The following is a 20,332-nucleotide window of genomic DNA, read 5'->3' as shown; positions in this document are numbered from 1 at the left end:
ATTAGTATTATTAACTTGACTGCACTGATACTATTTTCTTTAAGAACTGAGCTGTATGATGACATCACTGCTTTATAGCTGAATTGAACTCATTAATTGATCAAATTTACATAGTTATTGAACTGAACTGAATCAACATTGAACTGACTTCAGCTGAACAATGACACTGTCTTTTTAGAGCTGCTTTACAGCAGAATTCTGTTTGCATCATTGCTTATCACTGTAAAGCTGCTTTGAAACAATCTGTATTGTATAAAGCACTATATAAATAAAGGTGACTTGAATTTTATAAGTAATTATAAACATTTTATAGTCAGAAATGAATACATATAAAATATATATTCATACATTAAAGGTGCCATAGAACATCTTTTTAAAAGATGTAATATACGTCTAAGGTGTCCCCTGAATGTGTCTGTGAAGTTTCAGCTCAAAATACCCCATAGATATTTTGGGGCATCATTAAATATGAGCCGATTTAGGCTGCTGCCCCTTTAAATGCCTTTAACAGCATAAACAAAGTTCACACAGCTAATATAACCCTCAGAATGGATCTTTACAAAGTGTTCGTCATGCAGCATGTCTAATCGCGTAAGTATGGTATTTATTTGGATGTTTACATTTGATCCTGAATGAGTTTGATAGTGCTCCGTGGCTAAAGCTAACATTACACACTGTTGGAGAGATTTATAAAGAACGAAGTTGTGATCATGAATTATACAGAAAGACAATTTACAAATATCACTAAAAATATCATGATATCGTGGATCATGTCAGTTATTATCGCTCCATCTGCCATTTTTCGCTATTGTCCTTGCTTGCTTACCTAGTCTGATGATTCAGCTGTGCACATCCAGACGTCCTGCCCTTGTCTAATGCTTGAACATGAGTTGGCATATGCAAATATTGGGGGCGTACATATTAATGATCCCGACTGTTACGTAACAGTCGGTGTTATGTTGAGATTCGCCTGTTCGTCGGAGGTCTTTTAAACAAATTAGATTTATATAAGAAGGAGGAAACAATGGTGTTTGAGACTCACTGTATGTCATTTCCATGTACTGAACTCTTGTTATTTAACTATGCCAAGATAAATTCAATTTTTAATTCTAGGGCACCTTTAAGTAATATTGATTTATACAACTTAAAATATAAAAGTTCAAATGAACTAAGATAAAAAATATTGTATAGTATTAAAGGGATAGTTCACCCAAAAATGAAAATTCTGTCATCATTTACTCCCCCTCAGGTTGTCCCAAACCTGTATGAATATCTTTGTTCTGCTGTACACAAAGGAAGATATTTGGGAGAATGTAACCAAGCAGATGTGCGCCTGACCAACTTTAATATAGCACACCTGAAGAACAACTTAACTGGAATGGTGTTAGATGTGTGTGTATGCATGTTTGCATGTGTTTGATTGGAGGTGAGTGGGAGGTGTGCTGATGTTGACCCAGAAGTGAAGTGATGCGTGGAGGACAGACAGCGGTGACAGCAGGAGAGAACAGGTTGCTCCAAAGGTGAGAGAAGCTGCTGGTCCCAGCTGACACATGCCTTCTTTGCATATGTGTGTATTTTAATGACTACGTATCAAATGTATAGGTCGGTTATTATCACTGTTCTGTTATGTTTGGACTTTGTTTGTTTATCTTAAGTTACATGTTTTTTTGTTCTAGTTTCCCACCATTCTTTAGTTTCTATGGTTATTGATTATGATTAGTCATTAAGTTCAGCTGTGTCCTCATTACTTCTCCTTGTTAATCCTAGGTTTTAAGTTCTTGTGTTTTCAGTGTTTGTTTGTCCGGTCTTGTCTATGCTACCCTGAGTTTACTTGTATATCCTGTTTGGATGTAATTAAAGACCGTTTTGAATCTTCATCTTCCTCGTCATGTGTTCTACCACACAGTTTTGACAGAAGACCGGATCGAGATTAGATGAAGTTGCGGCATTTGTTCCTGTGTGTGCATTTTGTTTTGTTTTCCTTTTTCGCACATGGACCTACTCGCAGTTAAACTCCTGTGCATGGAGCAGGAGGACCGTTCGCTGACTGATCATACTCAGGACTTCCACAATCTGGCTTGTAAAATATATTACACTGGCCTGAGCGAGCAGATGAAGGCCCAACTTCCAGTGAGCGGACCCTGGGATGATTTTGCTGCATATGTGGAGTGGGTGCTGGTGAATAATGGACTGAATTACATCGTCAGCCCTGAGGAGGACAACACCAGCCCCACTCCTGTCCTTCCAGCACATGAAATGCAGCCCATCCAAGAGTTCAGCCAGTCATCACCCAGAGAGATGGATATGATGGCAGAGCCCCCTGCAGATGCTTCCACCAGCCGCAATGAGTAGGCCAGAGCCCAAGAAAAGGACACCGCCAACCATCATCCAGGAGCTGAAGCATAACAGGGTGTCTGACCAGGGGTGTGAGCCGGCAACATCCGTTAAACTGGGAGTGTTGGACACGGAAAACCGACTGATAGATTGGGATGCTAAGGTAATGCTCCCCACCCTGCCCAACCCTGAATCCTCTATTCCCTCATCACCGCTGGTCCTGCCCAGCACAAAGACTATCTCATTACCCTCTATTGAAATTGTGTTGTAATTGCTGATCCCGTTCAGGATACCTGTCCTACCTCCACTTCAACCATTCCTTCAGCCCCATCTCAGCTGGTTCCCATCAACCCCTCGTCTTCTCTCTAAATGACTTGCTGTGTGGAGAAGCCTTATGTCTTTTGATCGCCAGCTTCGCCCAAGCGAGTGGACCTGTCGGCTCGGCCTTTGCTCCTCCCTCCCTCAGCTCCACCAGAGACTCTCGACCATACGGCTCCACCAAGCTCCCTCTTCCCTCCAACTCCACCTCTGTCAGCCGTCACCCTGCCTGCGCCGTGGACTCACGAGCCATCCGCTGTGCTCCGTCTCTCCTCAGTCCTCGGGCACTCTGGTCTCACCTCGGACGCTCGTCGCTATGGCTCCGCCTAGGTCTTCAGTGCCGTCGGAGTCGCAAGGTTATGTCTGCTCTCCGTCTGCGCCTGGGGCTCCACAGTCTTCGACTTCATCTCCGTCGGTTGTCCTCTGGATGTCGTGAGCTACAACAGCATCATGGCTCCTTCATCTAAATATTTTTAAAGTAGTCATAATAAAGTCATCAAAAATATTAAGTAACAGAAATGAAAGTATGGGAATTATTCAGTGATCAAAAATATTTAATGTAAAATTTATTATTATTAAAATGTAAATTTTTGTAAAGAAATGACTTTATTATGACTACTTTAAAAATATTTTAGAATAAAGAAATTAGTAGTTGTGTCCAAACATTTGAATAGCGGTATAAGTGGACATGAGAAAACATTTAGTTCATAAAGACATTCAAATTATACATAACTGTGTGGTAGTACACACAACAAGGAAGATGAATATTTGTAATTAAAGACCCCAGGGTGGGGTATTTAATTACATCCAAACAGGCCCACTGTGGAGTAGATGAAGGAGCCATGATGGTGTTGTAGCTCACGACATCCAGAGGACAACCGACTGAGATGAAGTCGAAGACTGTGGAGCCCCAGGCGCAGACGGAGAGCAGACATAACCTTGCGACTCTGACGGCACTGAAGACCTAGGCGGAGCCGTAACGACGAGCGTCCGAGGTGAGACCAGAGTGCCCGAGGACTGAGGAGAGACGGAGTACAGCGGATGGCTCGTGAGTCCACGGCGCAGGCAGGGTGACGGCTGACAGAGGTGGAGTCGGAGGGAAGAGGGAGCTTGGTGGAGCCGTAAGGTCGAGAGTCTCTGGTGGAGCTGAGGGAGGGAGGAGCAAAGGCCGAGCCGACAGGTCCACTCGCTTGGGCGAAGCTGGCGATCAAAAGACCTAAGGCTTCTCCACACAGCAAGGCATTTAGAGAGAAGACGAGGGGTTGATGGGAACCAGCTGAGATGGGGCTGAAGGAATGGTTGAAGTGGCGGTAGGACAGGTATCCTGAACGGGATCAGCAATTACAACACAATTTCAATAGAGGGCAATGAGATAGTCTTTGTGCTGGGCAGGACCAGCGGTGATGAGGGAATAGAGGACAGGCACAATTTGTCTGCAAAACTTATTTCAAACATTTTGGCAAAAGTCTTTATAACAAAAAGTTTCAAAGATCATGAGAAATATAAATTTAGTCAAGTGTGTTTAAACCTTCTACCAGAACAGTGTATGTGTGTGTCTATATGCACACTCTGTATCTTTATTCAGTTGCTTTTCTTCTCATTGTCTACTACAGGCCAAATTAAAGTTATTTTTGTGACTGACACCCGACTAATTTAGAACTCCGCAAGCTTGGCTGATGATTGGTTCCCCTCAGGCCTGCCACAGCAGCGTCAGGATACAGGGCTGTGTGTGTGTACCTGTAGGCTCCTCTGATATTTACAGCAGGGTCCGTTCTTTATTTAATCATTGCCTCTGGGTTTCTCTTGGATGTTTTGCCTGCAGCAACTTTAGACAGCTGATGCCATATTTGGTCCTTACCAAGAGGTCTCCCATTCATGGTACTCTCAACTGAGACAGAGGATTCAGGGCCGGCCTAGCAGTGTTGACAGGTGTGAAACCCATGAACAAGAGGAGCAGGGCTGTGTGCAAGTGTGTGCGCAAATGTGTATGTACCTGCTTGCTCGCAACACATATCTCATCTTACACTTCAATCCTGCACATTTGCGAACATAAAGAAATAAATATCCTTGTTTGGATGAAAAACCCGATATCACGATAGAGCATGGAAGATATATTTTCTCTTTCATTCGTCTATAAAATCCCAAGGCTTATAGAAAAATAAGTGGGTATTACTCTGGAGATAGTTTGGATATTGCACAGAGTAGGACAAAAGATCAGGGTATGAGAGAGTTATCTCCAGCTTTACACTACAGGCCACATTTACAGCCCAAGCTGAATACAAGCACATTAAAATTTCAAGCTTTGTTAAACTTTATCTTCAGGAAAATCTTTTTAAATGAATGTGCTCCTAAACACTGGCTTCATCAGCAATTTGGAGACTTTCACCAAGATCTCTAGTTCACTTTGACCTGTAAAGATTCAGCCGTTTAAACACGACTGTGAAATGAGTTTAGGACAGTCTATATCTGGGTTTTTAGGGGGGTTATGATCAAGGAGATAATAAAATTAATCATTATTATTCTCATGATTGGAAATATATATATATTTTTAATGTTTGTTTTTTAGTGTCTTATGCTCACCAAGCATTTATTTGATCAAACATACAGTAAAAACAGAAATATTGCAATTTTAAAAAAGTGGTTTTCTATTGTACTATATTTTAAAATGTAATTTAGTGATGGTAAAGCAGAATTTTCAGCATCATTACTCCAGTCTTTATCATGATCCTTCAGAACTCATTCTAATATGCTGATTTGGTGCTCAAGAAACAACTCTCTTAATATTATCAATGTAGATTTTTTGTGTGGAAACCGTGATACCTTTTTTTCAGGATTCTTTGATGAATGGAAAGTTCAAAAGAACAGCATTTATTTTAAATACTGTATAAATCTTTTGTAACATTATAAATGTCCTTACTGTCACTTTTGATCAATTTAATGCATCTTTGCTGAATAAAAGTATTCATTTGTTTGGGAAAGGGAAAAAAAAAAATCTTACTGACCCCAAACTTTAGTGTAGTTTTGTGTAATTAAAAAACCCCAGCCTCTGATGGTTACTGCAAAGATGAACTTGTGCCTCTATTGGACTTGTTTATTAAATAATATTGTGTCACTTTTTATTTGATTTTTATGGTTTATTATTTCCTTTTTTATCGCTATGTTCACTCACAGACATTAATCACTACTACTGCTGAATAAAAGTGTCTTGACTTCAGTTATTCATTTACCCCTGTGGGCTGTACAATGTACTGTACAGGACAGTTTGAGAATCGCACCTATTAGTAATTGTCAATTCCAAACTCTGTCTGTGTGTGAACAGCCATAGAACCTCCATTAAGTGGAGGAAAGTTTGATGTTGAATGTCTTAGATGTAGCAGGTGTGCATCATTGGCACAGAACCAGCTGGGTCCATGAACTCTGCTGACTGGCTGTGTGTGAATGATTTAGGAACAGGCTATCTGTCTTGCCCCAGTATGCGGTGCATGCATACGTGTGTGTGTGTTTGGAATACAGAGTGAGAATTCATGGGCCTCTGAATGGAGGTTTGGCTCAGAGACTTCACTGTTGTATGTGACAGATGGTGGAAAACAGCAAGTGCTGAGGAGAGATATTCAAATCTGATCTTGGAGAATGTGAAGAGGGTTTCTGGCCAGAGCAAAGCCTCTTGCAGAGAGAAAGATAAAGAGCGGAAGGAGAAAAACTGAGGTGAGATCAGACAGAGGGTGAGGGCTTGATCAGATTTGTGGAGAAACCCAAAATTGCTTTTTTGTTTGTTTGTTTCTTTGTATCCATTCAGAATGTTCAGAAAGTAAACTATTTTTTTGTCTTCTATTTTCGCCATAATAATTTGTCAAGCTTTCACAGTTAGCTGAATCTTTACATTATAGCACTAAAAATACTAATATCACAAAATGTAAACAAGAGGCCCAATGGCAATATACATTTCTGTCTACATCACACTAGAAATAAGCTAAACCAGTTGGTGGATTGCTTAAAGGGGTCATGGCATGGATTTTTAAAATTATTTTATTATGTGCCTTGAGCAAATCAGGTAAAAATAATAGAGTGAACTCAATGCATTTTGAAAGTGACACACTTCTTGCTGCCAGTTGGTGGCGCTATAACTTTGACTCAGAATAGTCTCATCCATGTGATCAGACTCCTATAACGAACACACCGCTGAAGTTTCATAAACATCAATCAATGTATGCAGACATTATAACACATTTCCTATTTCCCTTTTCTCGCCATAAATTCGTTGCCTCGCCCTTTGTCCATGTCTACTGGTTGACAATATTGATGTGTGTGTCGAGTTTCATGCAATTTGAAGCATGTTAAGAGCCTTAAAAACACTCAAGAATATTATTAAAGTTTGATGCGTTGCCATGGCAACAATATTTAAAATATCAAAAATCCTGTCACAGGTCTACATCTGCTGTGTATTGATATTATACTGATGATGTTTGAAGCAAATCAGGTAAAAATAACAGAGTGAACTCAATGCATTTTGAAAGTGACACACTTCTTGCTGCCAGTTGGTGGCGCTATAACTTTGACTTACAGTAGTCACATCCATGTGATCGGACTCCTATAACGAACACACCACTGAAGTTTCATAAACATCAATCAATGTGTGGTAAAACTATTATTTTCAACCTTTATTCTGACCCTCAGGGGTACATTTACACGATAACAATGTACTAAAAACTGAAGTTTTTTCTTTGTAAAGATGACAACATTATCAAAACTATCCCGTTCACACGGATCCACAAAAATGACTAAAAATTTTATATTTATGCCAGGCAAGTAGTTGGAGATGTCACTTTGTAAAGAAAGAATAAGTGCCTGCACATACGCATTCTTTTACAATGCACTCGTGCCAAACGTGCATGCCTATTCACCTTATTTTAACAGTTTACTGCACTTTGATATTCTTTAGTTATTTCCATATACAGTAGCAGCAAATAAATCGGAAGTCCCGCACATCCACAGAAAACACCTTAGTTCCGCATTGCAAAACAAGGTGGATACACTTAGGGCTGGGGGATATATCGCATGCAATTGTCACGCGCATTTCGTCAGTAAAGCCGGTTACCTGATTACCGCTAAATCGCCATCACCTGCTTTCAAATGGAGCGGCATTTAATAGACAGAGCCGTAGATCACTGACAAGCTACGCAATATCACGTTCATTATCGCAGATATCGACTTCGATAATGAACACGATATTGCGTGGCTTATCAGTGAACTACGGCTCTGTCTATTAAATGCCGCTCCATTTGAAAGCAGGTGATGGCAATTTAGCGGTAATCAGGGAACCGGCTTTACTGACGAAATGCGCGTGACAATTGCATGCGATATATCCCCCAGCCCTAGATACACTAAATACTTAATACGCATTTGCATGCCGTCACTGTTTTCACAGATTCACATTTTTGCAGTTTACACGGAAATGACAACGGTATCGTTTTCAAAAACTTGCACTTTGAAACACGTTTTCAAAAGTTTGCATTTTCAGGCCACCAAAACACCGTTGTCGTGTAAATGAACAGCCAAAACGCATAAAAAGTTTTCCGTTTTAGTTGAAAACTGTGTTGTGTAAACAGCCGCTCAGTCTGAAATGATCCATTTTTAAGGAGCGGCTCCTTTAAGGATTTTCAGTAAATGGCCACTGTTATGATTGGCTAAGGGTCATTGCATAGGAAATAGTATCAACACCACTAGCTATTGCACTTGGGTAAGCATTTTGAAAACATTATCCATATAAAACTGTCATTTACACACAAAGCATTATGAAATCGTTTACTTATGATTAGTGATGTAGTTGCTGTTGGATCCAATACAGCTGACTGCTTCATCTGTCAGCAAAAGTTTCTTTAAAAACTCTCAATTGCACTGTGCCTCGTTTACAAAACAATTTGCGGTCAAATTCTCTGAACAAACATATAATCCTCCGACACGTCACAGGACGCCGTTAAATAAACCATCCACTTGTTCCTGACACTGGTATCCTTCTTACAGAGTCGCAAACGAGCTGTTTAAACAGGACACGTCAAAGCGAACTTTACTTTACCATTTGTCAACTTGTCGGCAGACTCAAGAACATGGAGTAAAGTAACTGTATCCAGTGTAGACAGTGTCAGTGATTCTAATGAGTTCTATTTGCGTTTGACGCTACGCTCGCTTCCGGTGTAAGCGACTGAATGTCGGTAGGCGGGGCCTGTGGCGCGATGATGTAAAACTATTAGTCGATGTACACTATCAAAATTACGATATATATATATATATATATATATATATATATATATATATATATATATATATAGTGAAAAGAATCATAACGGATAGTGAAAGAGTGCAAAGTTTATAGAACTGAAAACGAATGGGGTGTGTGTGTGTGTATGTGAGAGAGAGAAAGATAGATAAGTAAGTTTGGTGATAGTGGGCCGCCTAGTCGGAGGCTGAAGAATGAAGCGAGTGGAGCAGACCTATGCCGTCTGTCTCCTAATAAACAGGCAGCAGATCCTGGGCCTCAGCCAGAGGGGAGCCCTGCCACCCAAACTGCCATCTCTCCCTCACCCCCAGAGCCTAGCAGGGAGGCAAACGGCCACACGCCGTCTGACAGAAAGACAGAGAGAGCAAAGCCAGCGGGCCATATGTGTCTGGTTGTGAGAGGAACTCAAACTGCAGACTGTCCAACACAGAAATGCTGCAGCTGCCCAGCTCTTCCTCGTGGCAGAGTTAATGGAGTGCTCAGCATTGAGAGGGGTGAGAAAGTCACAACTAAACGGTAAGTTGCTTTAGTGATGGATAAAAAGTTTGTGATGTAAAAGGCATTTTTCTGTCATTATTAAATGTACACTGTAGTTCAATTAACTTTGTATTAGCTAGCTTACAGTAAATGGACCAGGCTATTTAATCATGTAATATTTGGCTGTGAAATAGAAGTGGTAGCTCACTTTTCTGTTAATTCTACAGTCTACAGTGATTGATGTACTTGTTTTGTGTTATTTTTACACAGATATATTATATTTTAGGTGCATTTTGTATGTAATCCCCTTTCCATGCTGGAGAAAAATGAATAAAACTAAGAAAAGTTTAAGATAAAAAGATAGAAAGTTGAAAAGTTGTAAAAGATAGTTGCAATTATGAGAAATAGTTGCAAAAAAGTTGCAATTGTGAGATATGAAATGGAAATATAATGTGGCAATTGTGTAAAAAAAAAATCACAATTACAAGAAAATTATGAGCAATAAAGTTGCAGCAGTGGTATATAAAGTCATAACATAATTTAAAAATATAAAGTTGCAGTTATAAAAATATTAAAGAAAGTATGTTGCAATTAACTTTTTTATGTTTTTTTTTATTCAGAGGAGGAAATGCCCAGTAATTTTGAGTAAATATTGTGAAATTAAATAGAATATTTAATTTGTGCCAATCTTGTTTGCTATCATTATATTAATTATATTATATTATATATATTTGAACACTTAAGTCATAATTAAAATATATAAAGCATATACATTTATACAACAAAATATCAAAGCATTATTTAAATATATTTAAAAAAAATATATATATAAAGCACAAGCATACTTTTTATACTTTTTATTTGTTTGCAGATGCCACTATTTTTTAAGCGTGACTTATGTGTCCAAAATATGTCAGTGTTATATTAATACCTTTCTACACTAATCTTTAGATACTCAGCACTGACTAATGTACGAAGGATACCTGTTCTACAGGTGTGTGCTGTCATATGCTAATTTCAAGAGAGATCTGTGTATCTGTTGAATGTATTCATGTTGTTTCATAGTGAATGACGTGACTCCTCATCTTTTGAGCAAATGTATGTCAGATTGTGAGAGATTGAGTTTGCATTGCATAACATGCAAATTTGTCACACATGGCATCAAGCCAGATGTTTCTGGAAGATGGCAATCAAACGGCGGATGTGTGCATTACTCATCTGTCATGTCTTTCCATAGCAGATACCTCACAAGGTGAGGCCGTCGTGTAATGAAGATATCAGCCCCATCAGTTACATTCAGTATCAGGCGCATCAGATCTCCAGCCTTTGTTAGGAGACTGTGGGTAGTAGAGGAATTTTTAAAGAGGAGGCCGGATGACTCATGATGCCGACTCTCTTCTTTCATGGGGCTTTTGCCTCATTAAATCCTTAACGGTGTGAAGAGAATTGGAACGACCGGATGGCTTTATCACACCCCTCGTCCCTTTCGCCCTTCAGCTCAGCATCAAGCCCTGCCCACCCAAAGGACATAGACCACCATTAAGCCCTGCCCACCCCAATGCCACAGGCCACAAACCGAGGCCAACCATCCATGTGGTGAGTCAGAGCACCCACATCCATACTAATGTACTTTAATGAAACCTACGCCACATTTTAACATAATAAATGCCTAATGTTGTTTGTTAGGTGAATATGTCTGTACTTTTTGTTTCAAGGGTGATAACTGAATTAAATATATTTGCTTACCTTTTAGTTAAAGATGCACTCAAGTTTTCTTCATGTGGTTCTTCGTTGTATCGATTTTGGACTTTGTACTGACACCTGATGGCGTGGATGCTTGAAGTTTGTTTACTAACGGCTTTTGCTTTATAACAAAAGCTGTTTATGTTGTTATTTGTTCTTTTCGACTATTTTAAGTTGGAATTTCAAATGAAGTGGCTGGGAAGTTTAATTGGAATTAAAGGAATTTTGGGGAATTATTTACCACTTTGGTTTATAGATTTAAGTACAAATTTCTATATGTGACCCTGGACCACAAAACCAGTCATAAGTCGCACAGGTATATTTGTAGCAAAAAATTTTTATCGATTTTTCCTTTATGCCAAAAATCATCAGGATATTAAGTAAAGATCATGTTCCATGAAGATATTTTGTAAATTTTCTACCGTAAATATATCAAAAATTAATTTTTGTGAGTGGATATGCATTGCAAAGGACTTCATTTGGACAACTTTAAAGGCGATTTTCTCAATGTTTTGATTTTTTTGCACCCTCAGATTCTAGAGTTTTTTTAATAGTTGTATCTTGGCCAAATATTGTTCTATCCTAACAAACAATACATCAATGGAAAGCTTATTTATGTATAATGATGCATAAATCTCAATTTCAAAAACATTTGCCCTTATGACTGGTTTTGTGGTCCATGGTCATATATTTCAAACATCTGTTTGTTTATCTGTCTATAAGGCCTTTAAAAATTATATACTTCAATCATTTTTTGACATCTTTAACTTTCTGACAAGAAAATCATTCAAAGTTTTCTAACATCTGCATTGCAATCAGTTTCTTTGGTTTTCAGTTCATTTTAATGCTACATTCGAATATTAATTCTGGATCCCGTTTGCTACCTCAGTTCTTTTTCTGTTATGATTTCCTTGTTTGGACATTTTATTTTGTCCTTATACTCTGAGATTGTTTGTTATTATATTGTTTTGCTTGTTCTGTTTAAATATACTTTTAGATGTACTTTGAAAAAAATGTCTTGAGCACTAGCTGAAAGAACTATATAACACTATTTATTACTGTTTTTATTAATACCAGGACACAGGAGAAAACAGCTTTTTCTAGAAGACTAATATGACTGGATTCTTCCTCTCATGTGAGTGTACATCCTTTTAATCATATTGTTCTTATAATTGTATAATACAATTTCATATCATCATATTTAATCATATCATAGTACAATTTTTTAATTAACAAAAACCATGTGCATGTATTTAAAGCAGAGATGTGGTATTTGAAAGACAGAAAGCTAATTCTCCAGGAAGGACATAGGGGGCGCTGTGCTCTCATGTCTCACTACATCACATCTGTCTGTTTTGTATTACAGCCTGCGAGAGGATATGCTTAATGTAATAACCTACTGGAAGTTTCCGTGCCTCTTTCTGAATTTCATCTTTTGTGTGAGTAATAACACTGGCATTCACGCTCATTGCGATAACTGATCAAACTCTTATCAAAAAGCTGCAGCTCAAGTGACATTTGGTGCCTTCGGGGTCTTGAGAAAATGAAACTTCCTGCGTACATTTCAGATATTACGGGAGTAAGTCGGTATTAGTTAAATCACCTTGTGTTACGTAAGGAGCAAACCTCTTTTTTTTTTTTTGAACATGACATGGCAGCACACAGCTTTCAACACCTTATTTTATTGTCCCAACATTCAAAAGTACAAATAATTCAAACACAACAGTTTTATGAAAAAGAAAAAAACATTTACAGCAAGTATTTTTTTCCATATTTTGTTTCCAGTTTCAGAAATGACCTAAACTAGCAAGGATAACATGAAGTCATTCATCGCAGTAATTTGATTCATAATAAGAATAAGGATAATGAGAATAATATTAATCATAGTAACAATAATCAATAATCGATAGATAAGTAATAACGTAAGTAGGAGAGACCAGCTTGGTCAGGTGAACTTTTTTTTTTTCTTTTTTTCATCTTTTTTTGTCTTTAAAGATTTATAGATTTTTCAGATAGTAAACAAACACATTTCAGGAGAAAATGAATTATGACAAGAGCCTTGTTCCTCACTTTGCCTTCCCTCCTACACTACTGGCTGATGGGTTCCTATTGGCAGGCTGCCACTATAAGGCGCTACAGGGGGAGAGACACTGCGATATGGGCACGCACTATAGAGGCACGGCCCCGCGTTTCCAACACCCCCGCAAACTCTCGCGCGTCCTAGACGCTCTCCCGTGCAGTCATCCACGCTCAGACACGCGGAGGGTGATGCCATTAACCAAAAGAGGAGGACGTAATGCAGGAAATTTGTTCGTACATCAGAACAACATTCTACTGGGGTCGTTGCATAATTCAAACTCCCAGCCGCAGCGGGGTTTGAGAAGGGCCGTGCCGCCGCCGCCGCCCCCTTAGGGACGGAGCAGAGGAGGATGGATGGCATTAGAGGTGGAGGAATGTAAGACTGCTCATGAACGTGACTTTGTTTTTTCGTTCTCCAGCATTCACACCGGTCTTAACAAGAGCCGAGCTCTCCATTCAGGAAGTTTACCTCTCAAAATAGACTATATCTTAGAAAATATATAACAGGTGTCATCTATCAAATATTATCTGCTATAGCTATTTTTGTTCAACCAGTACAATCAGAGTCAATGCTTTTTTTTGTGTTTTTTTTTTTGTTTGTTTTTGTTTTTTTGGAGTATCAATGTGGTTTAAATGAAGGTTACAGTTCAGATGAGTCGATGAATCATACTAAAACAATGGACACATATCAGTCAATCAAATTAGGGCAGCAAAGCCTGACATGAACGTTGTCGAGATCCATGAGAAACTACATTTCAGACCCACATTTTTGCATAAAGTTTAATCACAAAGCAACGGTAGTGTGTGGAGGGAGGGCGGGAAGTGGCTTTTAAAACTACACAAACTTATCACAGGTTATATTGAACCAGAACAACTGTTATAACATTCTATTAAGACTAAACTTTATTGAAAAAGATTTAAAGATTTATGTTTAACAAGACAAGAAAAAAGCAATAGCAAATTGAACTATCGGCTAGGTTATGCATAGCGAGTAACTGTTTCTATTAATAAGGGAAGAGCCTCACCAACCCTCTTGACATTTTTTTCGTTTTTGACTTTTAAATTTTTTTATATTGTAATTTTGATATATTGGTACAAAGCACAAACGTACTAAAATTTCTCAGTGCACAGGACTAATGGAAGAGCGTCTCCCCTAGTCGTTTGTTCCCTTTAGCTCAGAAAGACCCCCCCTCCCTGTACCAGAATCACGCAAAAACACAGACAACATAAGAAAGGAACAAGTAAATAAATAAATAATCGAGATAAATAAATAATTTAATCAATGAGACAATCAATCAATCAATCGATCAATAAATAAATACAGATTTTCTCAAGAAGCTTTTTGTTCGATTTCTTTTGCTGCGGCGGTAAATCAAATAAATCGATCCAATTTTTCAGTACTTTTTTTGCGTTTTTTTCTTTATCTTCACAAGCGACATGACAACATATTAAACAGGATTCCTCACAAGTTTTTCTAAGTAACTGAACCATCACTTCATAAAGTTTTCATATGAAAAAAGACAATCCCAAACGAAAAACAGTGACAACTCAGATAGATATAGATATTGGAACAGAAAATGTTGACTATATATCATCTATTTGTACACAACAAAGAAAGACACAGTCGTAATAGATCCTTTGAGGAAACAAATACTAGACTAACAGAACTAGCTAATTATCGCTGAATTTCGACAAACGCTGTACACTCAGCAAATAACCTAGAAGTAAGCAAGCCAAAGGAACGTCGTCGCCAAGGCCCGAATTTGTTTATCTGGGGTTTCTCCAGACCAGACGCCGGCCAACGACGACGATTTCGAAAGAATAAACGTCAACGAAAGAAGAAAAACAGCAGCTTAATATAATGCCAACATCGAAATTTTCTTTTTTTTCTCTCTAAACAACACGAAGAACAACAAAGTTGGATATTTAAGATATGTGAACCATGTAATATAGCACCTACTGTTGATCGCTAAAGGAAGTACATCTCGAATGCGATATCACGAAATCATAGCGAATTAAACGTAACCATGTATATGTCGTCTGAATGGAGAAAGAAGTGTGTGTGTGCGTGTGTGTGTGTGTCTTTATTACTTATATCCCAAAGACGGATGGTCTAAAGTAAATGAGTGGACGATGAGTGGCCTTGCTTTGGGCTCTTGACTGTGAAGATGTGGTCGGCCTGGGAAGACCCCTCTCCCTCTCCTATTGGGTATCGCTGTTGAATAATTACTGCTATGAAAAATTACCTGCCTGAATTTGCATCCCTTGATAAATTCTTCCATCTACAAAATTCTTCCATCGCCAATCCGGTTCTCCCCGAAAAACAAACAACCTTGGATCCTAAAAAGTACCACGGCAGAACGAACAAGACAAGGTGGCACCTGACCCCTCCCCCCGTCCCTAATTAGCCAGTCAAAATATTTTTCTCTTTTTTCAAATCCAGATTCTTGTAAAAATTCTTCAATAATTATTTTAATCATTATTTATAAAAATAGATCTTCTTTCTCTTTATTTTTTCATTTTTTCTAAACGCATTTTCAAGCAAAGAGATTTTCTCTTTGGCAACAGTGTGTGTGTAGGTTTTTTTTTTTTTTGACGCAACGTGTCATCAGGAGCGCTAGCCCATCCCTTCCCTCGCCCCTTCCCCCTGAATCCCCCGTGAGGACAGACGTGTGTTTTGTTTGCAGTACAAAACCAAAACTATGCTAGAAACATCTTCTGCATTAGAGAAAAGGGATGGCCTCATCCCTGTCAATTCATTGGGGTTCTCTAACAATTTACACCAAAACAAATGAATGAATGATCACCGATTTTTTTTCTTCTTCTTTTTTTAAAAAGAGCCCCCTCCCGTTCTCTTACCAGGGAGGTGTTATTCTAACGACAGTGGATCCGGATTTAAAAAAGAAAGAAAAAATCCTGAATCGACACCAAGAGAGTTCGATCTAAAGAAGGACATTTTCTTCTTCAAAATAAGGGCGGTCTGGTTTTGCTACTGTTTACAGAGAAAAAAAAAGAAAAAAGTAAAGACAACCACGAGAACTCAAAAAGATATACAACAGAATCCCTGTACCACTTCCAGGGTCTCCAAATAATGAATATTCTCAATTTGTCATTTTGTAATACTTAGGCAACATTGGCTTATAGGTCCAAAGTTATATTATAAGCCATATCCAGTTCTTTTTTTGTGGGTTTGTTGGTTGGGTGTGTTCCTGTTTTGAGTAGCTGAGTGGGCAGAGGTGGGTTTTTAGTATTAGAGGAGCTGTAAGGAGCTACACAAGTGATGGGAGGGGAGTTCAGGACTTGTGGGTCTTGTTGGTCTTGAAAGACACTTGCAAGACACGGTCACCCAACCGATACCCATTCAGACTGGCGATGGCCATGGCCGCTTCGTCGTAGTTTGTCATGGTGACGAAACCGAACCCCTTGCACTTGTTGGTGTTGAAGTCGCGGATCACCTTGACGTTGTTGACGGCACCGAACGGTCCGAAGAGCTGCCACAGGACGCTCTCGTCCGAGTCCGGGGACAGGTTGTAGACGAAGATGCACCAGCCCGTTCCTGTGTGACCGGGGATATTCATCCCTACTAGACTGGTCATGCTATCGATGGTGATGGGGGAGAACCTGCAGGACAAGAGAGAGAGTGAGGAAGATGCGTAAGTCACGCTGCCACCAGCCAAACCTCTAACTGATTCTTCAATCTTATTGCCACATCTTTTCAATCTACCACTTGGGAGTCTAAAAATCTGCTCCTTTTTTCAGGCGGAAGGCAACCGGAGGGTTTTTTGAATGCAGACTGAAAAGGCTGCGCTCCGGTGCTGGCTGCGGGGGGCCACGCAGAAGTGTCACGCGCATGGGTGCCAAGATGCAGAGCTCTTCCTGCGCTGATCTATTGGGGAACTAAATTACAGGAACTCTGCGCATTAATACCTTCGAAATTCATCAGAGATTTCACGTGCAACCGAGTAAATCTGCTCTCATTCTCCTTGTAATCTTTCCATTCTTCCCTTTTTTTTCCTCCCTCATGATACAGAGATTTGAATGCTCAGTTGATTTCACTTAATTGCCTTTCCGCTTAAAGGAAATTTCCACTTTAAATAAAAGGTAAATTGGATAAAAGGTTCATTTCGTGTGCCACCTCTCAAGGAATGACTATAGGCATTATTGGGTGTGCTTTAATTGAGATTTCCGCTTTGCTGCCGCCGCTGCCGTTGTCTTTGAATCCGAAAGGTTTGGGGAGGGGGATAGGAAGCTGCCAGCGAGCAGAAAATGGAAGCGGTGCTTTTCAGCCAGCTAGCACGGGGAACAGAGTGTATTCCACCCACACCCTCTGCCGCTCCGCAGTGTGTGACTGTGATCGATAGCACTGCACGGACTACAGGGCCGGCCAATTCCCTGCTTCTTGTTCTGCCAAGAATTACTCAGACGTTTCATCTGCGTTTTAGCCTGTTCGTCCTGGCAGAGTCAATACATCTGTCTCTCTCTTTCGCTTTTGTGTCCTGTCGCTTGCGTCTCATTATGTAAATGAAGGGTATAATGGTAAGTCGGCTCACTTTGCGCCGTGTGACAAGCAACCATCTCATGACTTCAATTATGCTGGTATTTCTGTGTAAATAATGAATCCGGTGCCATTATTCATCGAATATGGCTTCATGGTAATTTGGATGCCAGTCATCTGCGGGCAAGCGGGTGAGGGTCGGACTAGCGTATTGCTGACACAAAGGTGTCTGGTGACTACTAGGGCAGGGCCGAGCGCTGTCTGTTGTTCGAACTAAGGCGAACAGTTGGACGAGGAGTTGCATAGCAACAAGCGACTGACCTAGAGCCATCCCACCCTTCCATGCTGCCCACCTTCACCTAGTGATGCTCACTTCTTCAGACTAGGCTTTGTTCATTAATTACCTTCTACAGCAAGCTCTGTGAGCACGACGCCTCCCCAACCCCCTGTCGGTTTCATCTCCCCTAAATTTTCCCTCTCTTGAGGCAGACGTGCTTATTTGACAGCTGATCACACCGAGTGTAAATAAAAAGGAATCTTTCGTCTCGCCACTGTTTTGAAAGACGCCGTTGCTTTTTTGCATATCCTGTTTTATTGTTGCACTTCCTGTTACTTGTCAGTTTTTGCAAAAAAATCATGTTTTCTTTCTAATAACAATCATTAGAATGGTTCATTCTGATCAGCCAGCTCTGAAACACAACAGACTTTTCTAGAAAGAGAAGAAATCTAGTAAATACGGAGCCTTTAGTCTTTACAGAGAGCTATCTGTAAAAAAAAGAAAAAAGAAAAGAAACTTGCACAATGCACAACCTTTCATGCTACTCCCTCCATCTTAGCCTAAAGTCTTTGGTGTTCGAGGGATATCAAGGTGTTTCAATAGATATTAAATATGCAACAAAATGTCATAAGCACTAAAACATGTTCAAAAGAAGCCTTTTCACTACATCCACAGCAGCACAAAGCAAAAAGAACATGAGCAAACCCAACTGATCAGAGGCTCCTAAACCTGCAGTGAAACACTACATTTCCTGCAGGGATCCAGGTGAGCTGTTACCCCCTCCGTCTCGCTCTAGACCAGCTCATTCCAACAAATAAAACAAAGCGAAAAATATAAGAGCCTTCCATCTCTCCATGCATTTTAGCTGTTAGAGTTAATGCATTGGGAATATACATAATTTTGTCCAATTGTTGGCAGTGTGTAACCCTGAGCTTGACGGAGGTACGGCTTCAGCCCCTGAATCCTGTGGAAGCCACGCCTCAAAACAGGAGCTACACACAATAAAACACAAAATACCAAAACGGAACTCATAAAAAATTCATAATCAAACACTACAAATTATAAAAGATACTTACACTTACTTTTAAGGGCTACTGACTGGTAGGTTGAAATCAAAAATAATCATGTTAAAAAAAGGAGGTAAAGCAAAAGAACTAAAGGGAAGGGAAAAACCTTGAACTGAATGCATGTGATTTTCAAAAAGAAGGGAAAAAACAGGACAGAAATCATACTGTCAACATGGACATCTGGCATTCGGTGAAGTTTTAATTACCTCTTAACGCCATAGGCCATATTAAGCAAATTGTCCAGCCTGTAAAGAGAAGGAGGGTTCTGGGGTTAATGCCAGGCAGATGGTTGACTCACTCAGTGGAACTAATGCTACATCCCTGCCTCACTGAAGGAAGACGCCCATCTAGCGATGGGCCATTACACTGTGCTGCCCCATCAGGCATCTCACAGAGTCAATCATACAACCAAAGAGCAGCAGACTTGCAGCAGCACTAATGGTAACAGGAGGCCACTTGAATGCCCACCCGTTTAGGAGCGATGTTTATTTCAACAGTGCTGCAGTCCTGAAATATTAGTTACTACATCATTTATTTAACATATACAAAATTTTATAGGTTGACTTGCAAGCTATAATTAAGAACAATTAAGGACTTTTTTTGGTTGCTTTTATCAAACAATGTGGGGAGGGGAGCTGAATTATAATAAATGTTTTTTTTAACGTAGTGGCATTTATTTATGTGTGAATATTTTGTAATATGATATGATATGATAACTTAATGCTTTGGGAATATATTTAATTTAGTTTTGTTGTTGGCAGCAAATAACCCGGAGCTGGACTGAGGTACAGCTTCAGCCCCTGAATCCTTTGGAAGCTACAACTCAAAAACAGGAGCGTAAATTTATTCAGGTTAATTGGGCCATATATTATTGTTTTCATTTCACTCAGTCACTCAGTCACTCACTAACTCTCTCTCTCTCTCTCTCTCTCACACACACACACACACACACACATTGGGTTTTCTTGATTTATGGGGACATTTCATAGACATAAAATTTTCAAAAAAACAACAGTTAGAATGATTTATAAGCCGTTTTCCTCACGGGGACCAAAAAATGTCCCCACAAGGACAATGATTTCGGATTTTGTCCCCATAACGTAGGGTTTACTTGAAACACACACACACACACATACATGCATACATACATCAGTTTTTTTGGTTGTTTTTTATAAAACAATGTGGGATGGGTTTGAATTGTAATGATATTTTTTTTCTAATTATATATTCTAATAGTATATCACAATTATATATAACTGTAATATAGA

The 20,332-nt window shown here is 39.4% G+C and overlaps 1 protein-coding gene across 9 annotated transcripts in view; it reads right to left on the bottom strand.

Moving 5' to 3' along the window:
- Positions 1-12,808: 12,808 nt before the first annotated feature.
- The window catches only part of elavl4 (ELAV like neuron-specific RNA binding protein 4), an 83,919-nt gene continuing 76,395 nt past the window's right edge, over positions 12,809-20,332 (bottom strand). For 7 of the 9 annotated variants that reach the window (XM_048208987.1, XM_048208988.1, XM_048208991.1 and 4 more), the window contains 2 exons: positions 19,271-19,309; positions 12,809-16,846 (listed from right to left, as the gene is read on the bottom strand). In XM_048208987.1, the coding sequence (XP_048064944.1) occupies positions 16,519-16,846; positions 19,271-19,309 (367 nt within the window). In that variant the 3' untranslated portion in view covers positions 12,809-16,518. The remainder of the gene's footprint in view (positions 16,847-19,270; positions 19,310-20,332) is intronic. The other 2 variants (XM_048208985.1, XM_048208986.1) reach the window with 1 other exon arrangement.

Source organism: Megalobrama amblycephala, linkage group LG12, assembly GCF_018812025.1.
Source record: "Megalobrama amblycephala isolate DHTTF-2021 linkage group LG12, ASM1881202v1, whole genome shotgun sequence".
Lineage (NCBI taxonomy): Eukaryota > Metazoa > Chordata > Actinopteri > Cypriniformes > Xenocyprididae > Megalobrama > Megalobrama amblycephala.
Note: the sequence above shows the minus strand (reverse complement) of the source record. Positions and strands in the feature narration are given on the sequence as shown.